Source organism: Aegilops tauschii, chromosome 2, assembly GCF_002575655.3.
Source record: "Aegilops tauschii subsp. strangulata cultivar AL8/78 chromosome 2, Aet v6.0, whole genome shotgun sequence".
Lineage (NCBI taxonomy): Eukaryota > Viridiplantae > Streptophyta > Magnoliopsida > Poales > Poaceae > Aegilops > Aegilops tauschii.
In genome coordinates, this window is record NC_053036.3 from 558,035,853 (window position 1) to 558,047,251 (window position 11,399).

At 49.6% G+C, this 11,399-nt stretch overlaps 1 protein-coding gene across 1 annotated transcript; it reads left to right on the plus strand.

Annotated features, from left to right (window-relative positions):
• Nucleotides 1-7,856: 7,856 nt before the first annotated feature.
• On the plus strand, nt 7,857-10,384 carry LOC109749863 (protein RGF1 INDUCIBLE TRANSCRIPTION FACTOR 1). Its single transcript, XM_040399717.3, has 5 exons — nt 7,857-8,139; nt 8,263-8,463; nt 8,780-8,995; nt 9,144-9,443; nt 10,003-10,384. Exons 1-4 carry the CDS (start codon nt 8,077-8,079, stop codon nt 9,402-9,404), a joined length of 741 nt encoding a protein of 246 aa, XP_040255651.1. The 5' UTR covers nt 7,857-8,076; the 3' UTR covers nt 9,405-9,443; nt 10,003-10,384.
• Nucleotides 10,385-11,399: the final 1,015 nt, after the last annotated feature.

Sequence of the window (11,399 nt, forward strand, 5' to 3'; positions counted from 1 at the left end):
GAACAGGACTTACCCATCTACTATCAGCTATAGGATAGATTATACCTGCTTCCAAAAGTTTTAATATTTCCGTTCTTACCACCTCTTTCATCTTCGGATTTAACCGACGTTGGTGATCAACAACTGGTTTAGCATCAGGTTCTATATTAATTTTGTGCTGACATAGAGTGGGACTAATGCCCTTTAAATCATCAAGAGTATATCCAATAGCAGCTCGGTGCTTCCTTAGAGCTTTCAATAATCTTTCTTCTTCATGTTCTGAAAGGTTAACACTAATAATAACAGGATATATCTTCTTTTCATCAAGATAAGCATATTTCAAAGTGTCTGGCAATTGTTTTAATTCAAACACAGGATCACCTTTCGGTGGAGGAGGACCTCCTAGAGTTTCAATAGGCAAATTGTGTTTAAGTAGAGGACGTTGTTCAAAGAAAATATTATCTATTTCATTTCTTTCATGCATATGTAAGTCATTTTCATGGTCTAGCAAGTATTGTTCTAAAGGATAAGTAGGCGGCACAAAAATAGAAGCAAGACCAATTAATTCATCCTTACTAGGCAATTCTTTTTCATGATGATTTCTACTCAACTTGGAAAAATTAAACTCATGAGACTCATCACCAAAGCTAACACCCACAGTTTGTTTCCCACACAAGACTTCAACTGTGTTCAAGAAAGGTCTACCAAAGATAATGGGACAAAAGTCATCTTGCGGGGTACCAAGAACAAGAAAATCAATAGGGTATTTTATTTTCCCACACAAGACTTCAACATCTCTAACGATCCCAACTGGTGATATAGTGTCTCTATTTGCAAGTTTAATAGTAACATCTATGTCTTCCATCTCAACAGGTGCTATCTCTACCCTAAGTTCTTGATATAACTCGTGAGGCATAGCACTCACACTAGCACCCATGTCACATTGACCATGATAATAGTGATCTCCTATCTTAACTGAAATGACAGGCAGGCCAACAACTGGTCTATTTTTATCCCTTTTATCGGGTTTAGCAATTCTAGCGGCATCTTCATAGAAGTAAATAACATGCCCATCCACATCTTCTTCTAAGAGATCTTTAACCATAGCAATATTAGGTTCAACTCTAATTTGTTCATCCGGTTTAGGTGTTCTAACAGAGCTTTTGTTAACCACAGCATGTTCCTTTATCCTAACAGGAAAAGGTGGTTTCTCAATATAAGCAGTAGGGACAACTGGATCAACATTATAAAGTATAATTTCTTCTTTAACTCGTACTGGTTCTTTAATTTCATATTTAATAGGTGGGTAATATTTAAACCACTTCTCTTGAGGGAGTTCAACATGAGTAGCAAATGATTCACAAAAGGAGGCTACTATCTCAGAGTCAAGTCCAGATTTAGTGCTAAACTTTTGAAAAGCATCGGTATCCATAAAAGATGTAACACAATCATATTTAAGCTTTATACCTAACACTTTACCTTCGTCGAGTTCCCAATCTTCAGAGCTGCGTTTAATTCTTTCCAAAAGATCCCACCGGAATTCAATAGTTTTCTTCATAAAGGAACCAGCACAAGAAGTATCCAGCATGGTTTGATCATTACGAGAAAGCCGGCATAAAAATTCTGAATAATAATTTCTCTTGAGAGCTCATGATTGGGGCATGAATATAACATTGACTTAAGCCTCCCCCAAGCTAGAGCGATACTTTCTCCTTCACGAGGCCAAAAATTATATATATAATTCCGATCACGATGAACTAGATGCATAGGATAATTTTTTGGTGAAACTCCAATTTTAAACGATTCCAATTCCGTGATCGAATATCATCGCATAGCCTATACCATGCCAATGCTTTTCCCTTCAAAGATAAAGGGAAAACCTTTTTCATAACTTCATCCCTGGGTAAACCTGCAAGCTTAACCAATCCACAAATTTGTTCTACATGTATCAAGTGCATGTCAGGATGTTCAGTTCCATCTCCTGCATAAGGATTAGCTAGCAGTTGTTCTATCATATTACAAGAAATTTCATATTCAATATTTTCAGTAGGTGCAGTAGGTTGAGGGGTATCTAATTGTGGTTCCAGAGGGGGTGAAGATACCCCGAACAAACCTCTCAAAGGATTGTTTTCCATAGTAACAAGTGACAATAAATTTCAGCACACTATATAAATGTTTCCTTACCGAATTCCACTTACCAGAGGTGCTTCACTCCCCGGCAACGGCGCCAGAAAATAGCCTTGATGACCCACAAGTATAGGGGATCAATTTTAGCTCTTTTCGATAAGTAAGAGTGTCGAACCCAACGAGGAGCAGAAGGAAATAACAAGTAGTTTTCAGTAAGGTAATGTCTGCAAGCGCTGAAAATGTAAGTAGCGAGTAGTTTGATAGCAAGATAATTTGTAACGAGCAAGAAACGATAGTGACAATAAGTATGCAGCAAGGTAGCCCAATCCTTTTTAGGCAAAGTACATGCCAAAACGGTCTCTTATGGTAAGCAAAGTGTTCTTGAGGGTACACGGGAATTTCATCTAGCCACTTTCATCATGTTGGTTTGATTTATGTTCGCTACTTTGATAATTTGATATGTGGGTGGACCGGTGCTTAGGTGCTGTTCTTACTTGAACAAACCTCCTACTTATGATTAACCCTCCCGCAAGCATCCGCAACTACGAGAAAGGTATTAAGGATAAAACCTAACCATAGCATTAAACTCTAGGATCCAATCGGTCCCTTACGGAATAGTGCATAAACTCGGGTTTAAGTTTCTGTCACTCTCGCAACCCACCATCTATTTACTACTCCACAATGCATTCCCTTAGGCCCAAATATGGTGAAGTGTCATGTAGTCGACGTTCACATGACACCACTAAGAGAATCACAACATACATACCATCAAAATATCGAACACATATCAAATTCACATGATTACTTGCAACATGATTTATCCCGTGACCTCAAGAACAAAAGTAACTACTCACAAACAACGAACATGCTCATGATTAGAGGGGCATTAATATGCATAATGGATCTGAACATATAATCTTCCACCAAATAAACCATATAGTAATCAACTACAAGATGTAATCAACACTACTAGTCACCCCCTAGCAACAATCTATAGTTCCGGCAACAAGATTGAATACAAGAGATGAACTAGGGTTTGAGATGAGATGGTGCTAGTGAAGATGTTGATGGAGATTTCCCTCCCCAAGATGGGAGAGTTGTTGGTGATGATGATGACGATGATTTCCCCCTCCGGGAGGGAAGTTCCCCCGGCAGAATCGCTCCGCCGGAGGGCAAAAGTGCTCCTGCCCAAGTTCCGCCTCGAGACGGCGGCGCTCCATCCCGAAAGTATTATTCTTATTTTGCTAGATCAAAACCACTTGGGCACCGGAGGTGGGCCGAAGAGGCAACAACCCAGCAGGGCACGCTAGGGGGGCCTAGCGCATCCAGGTGGGTTGTGCCCACCTGGTGGCACCCCTCTAATGTTTATTGGCTCCAATAATTCTTAAATATTCCATAAAAAATCCTCGTGAAGTTTCAGCTCATATGGAGTTGTGCAGAATAGGTGGCCTGACGTAGCTTTTTCAGGTCCAGATTTCCAGCTACCGGAATTCTCCCTCTTTGTGTGTACCTTGCAAATTATGAGAGAAACTACATTAGAATTACTCCAAAAAGCATTATTATGGATAAAAATTTTATAAATAACAGTAAGAAAACATGATGCAAAATGGACGTATCAGGACTCCGAACAAACTTCGGTACATAAAATCACATAACTTATAATACAAATCATCATCGAACGTTAAGCGTGCGGACCCTACGGGTTCGAGAACTATGTAGACATGACCGAGACACATCTTTGGTCAATAACCAATAGCAGAACCTGGATGCTCATATTGGCTCCTACATGTTCTACGAAGATCTTTTTCGGTCAAACCGCATAACAACATATGTTATTCCCTTTGTCATCGGTATGTTACTTGCCCGAGATTCGATCGTCGGTATCATCATACCTAGTTCAATCTCGTTACTGGCAAGTCTCTTTACTCGTTCCGTAATGCATCATCCCGCAACTAACTCATTAGTCACATTGCTTGCAAGGCTTATAGTGATGTGCATTACCGAGAGGGCCCAGAGATACCTCTCCGACAATCGGAGTGACAAATCCTAATCTCGATCTATGCCAACTCAACAAACACCATCGGAGACACATGTGAAGCATCTTTATAATCACCCTGTGATGTTTGATAGCACACTAAGTGTTCCTCCGGTATTCGGGAGTTGCATAATCTCATAGTCATAGGAACATGTATAAGTCATGAAGAAAGCAATAGCAATAAACTAAACGATCATAGTGCTAAGCTAACGGATGGGTCTTGTCCATCACATCATTCTCTAATGATGTGATCCCATTCATCAAATGACAACACATGTCTATGGCTAGGAAACTTAACCATATTTGATTAACGAGCTAGTCTAGTAGAGGCATACTAGGGACACTCTGTTTGTCTATGTATCCACACATGTGCTAAGTTTCCGGTTAATACAATTCTAGAATGAATAATAAACATTTATCATGATATAAGAAAATATAATAATAACTTTATTATTGCCTCTAGGGCATATTTCCTTCAATTCGGACATCGGAATGGTTCCGAGAGACTCGGGCATTTTTCCGGAGTACCGGGAGGTTACCGGAACCCCCCGGGGGGAAATCATGGGCCTTATGGGCCATTGGAGAGAAGAGGGGACAACCCACAAAGGGGATGTGCGCCCCCCCCCCCAAGTGGAGTCCGAATAGCATGGGGAGGGGGCGCGGCCCCCCTTTCCCTCTTCCCCTCCTCTCCTTCCCCCTTTTCCCCCTCCGTAGAAAGGAAGGAGGGGGGGCCGAATCCTACTTGGACCGGGAGTCCAAGTAGGACTCCCCCCTTTGCGCGCCCCTCTAGGGCCGGCCTCCTCCCCCCTCCTTTATATACGTGGGAGGGGGCACCCCAAAGGCTCACCAAGTCTTCTCTTAGCCGTGTGCGATGCCCCCCCTCCACAGTTACACACCTCCATCATATCGTCGTAGTGCTTAGGCGAAGCCCTGCGCCGGTATTTTCATCATCACCATCGCCACGCCGTCGTGCTGACAGAACTCTCCCTCGTCCTCAACTGGATCAAGAGCTCGAGGGACGTCATCGTGCTGAACGTGTGCGTAACATGGAGGTGACGTACGTTCGGTGCTTGGATCGGTTGAATCGCAAAGACGTTCGACTACATCAACCGCGTTACTAAACGCTCCCGCTTTCGGTCTACGAGGGTACATGGACACACTCTCCCCGCTCGTTGTTATGCTTCTTCTAGATAGATCTTGCATGATCGTAGGATTTTGAAATCCTACGTTCCCCAACACATTCAAGCTCTTTCCTCGAATGAGGAGGAAAGAGAAGGAGAAGGAGAAGAAGGGGAGGAAGGTGTCTCTTCCCCAAAGAGAAAGAGAGCGTCATCCGAGGATGCCGCGGGGGCCAATGTCACCCGCACCCGAAGGTGCGTGTGAAGGCCGCCGACATCCAACCCCGCAAGGTCCCTAGTGCGGCTTAGGACGTCTTCTCCGAATCAGGTGACGACCTCGCCAAGCCTCGCAGGCAGAGACTGCCGCCGAGGAGGTATGTCCTTCGTACGTTTTATTTCTGTATGCGTCTCATGCATGCTAGTGCCTCCTTCCCATAACTTTAATTTAGCCATTCATCCTTCACAGCCCGCAGCGTTCCCGAATCAGTGATAAGGATTTCTTGAGTGGGCTTCCTCCAGCTAGTGCGTCAGAGGAGCGTCACCCTTCCCCTCCTGCCCATGACGGGTTTGGGGAGGCGACTTCTCAGCATGCCTCGCCTGTGCTCACCATGGGGGACAGCGCCGACGTCCCCATGGCCGAGGCAGAGACCTCGACCTTCGAGGACCCACTGGGGAAGGACCCTTCAACCAAGGAAGGGGAAAAGCTGGGGCAACCGATGTCTTCAACCCCCGTCGATCCAGCACCACCATGGAAGCCGAACATGATGGCGGTTCCTCCTATGACGGAGAGGGCCGACGTGACGCGTCCACCCCTTCCTGCCGGTGCGGAGGCAAATCTCGGCATACTATATGGTCTTTTACAACTATATTTTTATATCTTAGGTCTCGGGTTCTGACAAACTAGGGTTATGGTTGGGGAACCACACATGTCTTTACGGGTTTGCGAGGAGGCAGGGGTGCAGTGGTTGGCGACTGATGTCGGCGACGATGACATGCCTCATGGGCTCTGCATGCGTCTGCCGAAGGAAGACGACAACAAACACATTAGGTGAGTTGGGTCACGTCGTTGTGGGCTAGGGGAGCTGGGTGAGGATGTGCGTGTGGGTGAGGCTTTGCTAAGCTGCGCTCAATTGGGTTGCACCAAGAGAGAGCGAGAGAAAGGGGTCAGATGGTTTTAATTCTTTTCCAAGAAATTGAAAAGAGGCTTTTGAAAAACGTTTGAGGGACAAAAAGAAACCAAAATGGTTGAAAAATTCAAATAGGGCCTCTTTAGTATACATCAATGCCATACGTACACACTCGGAATTTTTGGGCATGGGTTGGCAATTGTTTGGGGGAAAGTGTAAAAAAAATGCATAAAGGGGGCTAGAACTAGGCTAAGTCAAATGCTTGGGCTAAAATTGCGAAATAATTTGGATAATCCCCAAATGTCACAATGGCAGGTTTGAGAGTTAATTTCATGTTAGAACATTAAAATTTTGGAAATATATGCTGTATCTCCCTAATAATATTGAAAGAATAATTATACAGCTCTAAAGAGAACAAATCCTGTCTAATCCATCAATTTGTAAATAGATTAGAAATATATGCATTTTAACTAGGGTTGGTATTTTAATTCAACCTCATATTTTCAAGATTAAAGCATGATAAGATGATGGCATGATGCAATGATGAAGAAAAAATGAAATAATATTTTTTTTTCTAATTAGGATTCTGTCACAACATTCTTACACGCTCACATTTAGATTGTTCACAATGTCCCAATCTTTTCTTAAACTTTGCGGGGGAGAGAATTTTCCGCTCCTTTTCTTCCGGGAGAGGAGAAAACTCAGCCATGAATACATGCACCGAGACCGGGTGCACCCATATTACCTAAAGCATCTTTATTATATTCGCAACAGTGAGCTACGCCCGTGACAACGCCCCCTTCAGAATGCGAGAGCAGGCATCCGATCCCTCCCTCCCCCGTCCACTGGGTTCAGCGCACCGGAGTGGACGCCATGGTGATTATCTTTCCTGCTCCTTTGATAGTGCTGTGCTGATCGCGTGGTTAGTGGCAGTGTGGCGTGGTTAGTGGTGGTAACTTTTCCGCGGAGAAAACGTGTGTGGGTGCTTCCCTCGGCACCTGTGCCCCCACTCCCCTAGCAGCCAAAATATGCACTCCCGTAGAGCGGCATTGGCGGAGCAAAGCGAGTGACGAACGAGGAAAGAAGCCGCACGAAGCACCACGCATAAACAAAAACAAACCGAGCAGCAGGCATCAGCGAGGACACGTAGTCGGCCGGATGGTTATCGGACGGCAACGCGACCCGACCCGCACCGCACCCGGCCACGCCCGACGTCAGTGCACCGCCGCTGCCGCTGCCACCAATGGCCTGCCGCAACTGTTGCACCGGTGCGAGTCCCTCTCGACAGGACAACACGGCCTGGCCACCGGGTGAGTCGCCACGAAGCAATGGAGGAGAGGAGGGCCCAAAAGTCCAAGCCGGGTTGGCCGGCGACGCCACGGGACCCGGACCCGGGTGGGCGGGAGCGGATAAGCACGGGCGCTACGGAACAAACGCGCCCCTGAAAGCATCCTCCCCTGCTGGTTTGGTTACACCACCACCACCACCATTGTCTACCCAGTGCTGTGACACTCGCGACCTTTCTCCCCTCCCGGTCTACAAAGGCCTCCTCGGCTTTCCTCCGCCTCCGCTTCCTCCCTCCAAAGCCCCCCTCCCCCTTTCTCCTCTTTCCCTCCCAAGCAAATCCTCTGCTCTCCCCCCGCCTCCTCCTCCTTCCTCTGCCGCTTGCCGTGTTTGGTTCGGCACCGAAATGGCATTCCACGACGAGGCGCCGCTGCTGCTCAGGATCAACACCGCCAGAGGCGGCCACATGGTAGCGTCCAAATCTCTGCTTCCCCTGTTCGCCTTTTCCTCTCTGTGCGATTAAATGCTCTGTTCGTCGGTTTTATTGCTTGGTTCTCTGGCTAATGGCGTGGTTTCGGATGGAATGCGGCAGGGCGGAGGCGAGTGCGACGAGGCGGAGAACCAGCGGTGGCCGCCGTGGCTCAAGCCGCTGCTGGCGACCAGCTTCTTCGGGCAATGCAAGATGCACGCCGACGCCCACAAGTGCGAGTGCAACATGTACTGCCTCGACTGCGTCAACGGCGCGCTCTGCTCCCAGTGCCTCGCCTACCACCACGGCCACCACGCCATCCAGGTACGCACTAGTAGACCATTTCTTCCCCCTCTCCGCATTGGATTCGTCGGAGCCGGAGAAGAAGAAGATGCTCCCTTCCCTTCCCTCCCCTGTTCCGTTTCCGTTGGAACTTGGAGGAGCACACAACCGAAAGAGTCCCTCTCCGAGCTGCTAGATTTGCAGTTGTTGCTGTGTCCTCCAGCCCCCAACGGCCTCTCTTCCCCCACACGCATCCAAGAACCCGCCTAACTAACTTCCTTCCTTGAGCTGCCCCCATGTTCCATCTCCTAGCTAGCTTATATCTCTAACGATGCTCGTTGGTGTTGTTCCATTGCAGATAAGGAGGTCCTCGTACCACGACGTGATCCGCGTGTCGGAGATCCAGAAGGTGCTGGACATCACCGGCGTGCAGACCTACATCATCAACAGCGCGCGCGTGGTGTTCCTCAACGAGCGCCCGCAGCCCAGGCCCGGCAAGGGCGTCACCAACACCTGCGACGTCTGCGAGCGCAGCCTCCTCGACACCTTCCGCTTCTGCTCCCTCGGATGCAAGGTACGTAGCTTCCACTAATGGCGCTGCACCGCCGGGTCGGTCAACGCCCCTACTAGATTCCTTCGGTTAAGTTCAGTTCAGCTCGCCTGGACGGGGCGTGCTCTGGAGCGGCATTGTGATTTGGTTGTTTATACGTATGGACGCGCAGATCGTAGGCACCTCCGGCGAGTTCCGCGGCCGGAAGAGGCACGCCGGCGGCAAGAAGATGAAGCTGAAGCTGAAGAAGGCGGCGGCGTCGGACTCGGACGACTCGTCCACCATCACCAGCGGCGGGAGCGACAAGAGCAGCGTGGTGCAGAGCTTCTCCCCGTCGACCCCGCCGGCCACCGCCAACAGCTACCGCTCCGCCAAGCGGCGCAAGGGCATCCCGCACCGCTCGCCCTTCGGCAGCCTCATCGTGGAGTTCTAGAGCATCGCATCGCATCGCCCGCCCACACCTCCCTCGCCGGTACCCACTGTAGCATACACATCCATCCATACCTACCTCTAGAGTTTTTCTCTTCTGTTCTGTCCTGTTCTATACACCAAGGAGAAGGAAAATAACGAGCCGCCATTGCCGCACCTCTGCGCTTCTGGACGAGGAGGCCGGTGCAACGCAATGCGGCATCTTACTACTACTACGTACTTCATAGTCACTACAAAACACAGTTACTGTGCTGGTAACAGGAAGGAAGGGTTTGAGTGTTGTGTCTCCCCGGAACGGCGGGAGGTAGTAGCCGTAGTTTTTACTCTTGTGGTAGCTAGCGGTACTAAGTTTTGCAACTTTGTTGTTCTTATTAGGTGTGTTTGATATGGTAGATGTACATATATGTATACTATCACAGATGGGGAATGGTAGCGAGACTGGTGTTGATATTCGTCCTGTAATAACGCTCAGAATGCTTGCTGCTCCTGACGGCCTTCCTCAATGTCACCATGCTTGTTTGCTTGCTTGCTTTGAGTTGTTCTTCTTCACCGTTTCCCTCTGTACGTATCATCAGCAAATGCTTGAATTTACTGCAATGCAGGGACACCTATGACTGCGAGTGAGCCTGAGAGGGTGCTGTGCCGGTGCTAGAAAAATCTCTGCGGATTTGGAGGAGACGGTGGCGAGGCAGTGGGGCACTGTGGCACCGTCAGCTGCACCGGGCCGGCCGGCCTGCCGGCTAACTTGCTTGACCCGCCATTCATGAAAGCGGCCGGGCGATGCCGACGTGGTCGCCATCGTCGTCGCTGGACCGTTGCTCCCCGCCCATACGGAAGAGCCAGGACCCCTCTGCCCAGCCCAACCCCCGCCCGCCATTCAACGCGGGCGGCAGGCCTGCCGCTCCTCTGTGTGCCCCTGTCTGTGGCAGTAGCAATAAATACGATGGATGGATCGATCTAGGGTTGAGATCGGTCGTACGAAAATACCAATGATGCTGTACTACGTGTACTGGCAGGGCCACGTGCGTGGAGTCGAGCGAGCTCGTAGATAACTTGGTCTCGTCTCCCATGCATACGCATCTAGGGAAAGGTCGGCCTACGACGCCGGCCGGGAAGGATGCGGGCCGTCCATTTTCTCCTGGCATGTGTGCGGCACGGCGCGCCACACGACGGCGGAGTGGGGCTCGCTCGCTCGCTCTCTCTCTGGATCTCGTCTCGGCTCCCGTACCGTACGTGTAGGCCATCCTCCTCGTCCTCGACCTAGATCGATCCAACGCTCTTGTTTCTTCACTGTACGCAAGTGGTACAAGGGCTGGTCTATGGGCGAATCATGGCCGGAAGACCTAGGCGTGCGGTGCCGTGGCACAGGCATGCAGGCACGCGCCGCGCACTCGCGGCGACGCCTGGGAAATTGAAAATGTTGGCCAGCCCGCCGCCCCACGCGTGACTGACGTTGCCACGCCCACCCACCACTCACCACCCCGCCGCTCGCGTGCCCATCACACGCACGCACGGGCATGGACGATCTGGTTGCCGCACGCGTGCCATTGCGCTCTGCCCCTCTCGTCTCGCCGCCGGTCCGTCCGTGCGCGCCGTCCACGGCGGCGTGGGTTGGCCGGGCGCCTTCATCGGACGGCCGCTTCGGGTAGCAGCAAATCCAGTCACCTGCGGCGGCGGCGGCGGTCACCGTGGGGTTAGGTCAGGATCTACGCTCGCACGCGCGGTCCACCCACGGACGTGGATTGGGTCTGGATTGCTCTCGTACGCCCGGATATTTCTCCAGTTGCCATTGGCTTTTTCCACGGCGAAAGCAACATGGCCGCCGTACTCGGTTCGTTCCTCTACCAAACCAAACTGCTCGGCGCACGCGCGGCCTTCTACTCAACTTCCGCAACCAGTGGCTGACACGTGGACCCCAGGACGTTTACGTCCGGTGAAATGAGGTTATACTTTTCCAAAGCAACGAGTCACTGGCAGTGCTCATGTGTTCGATGTGTAT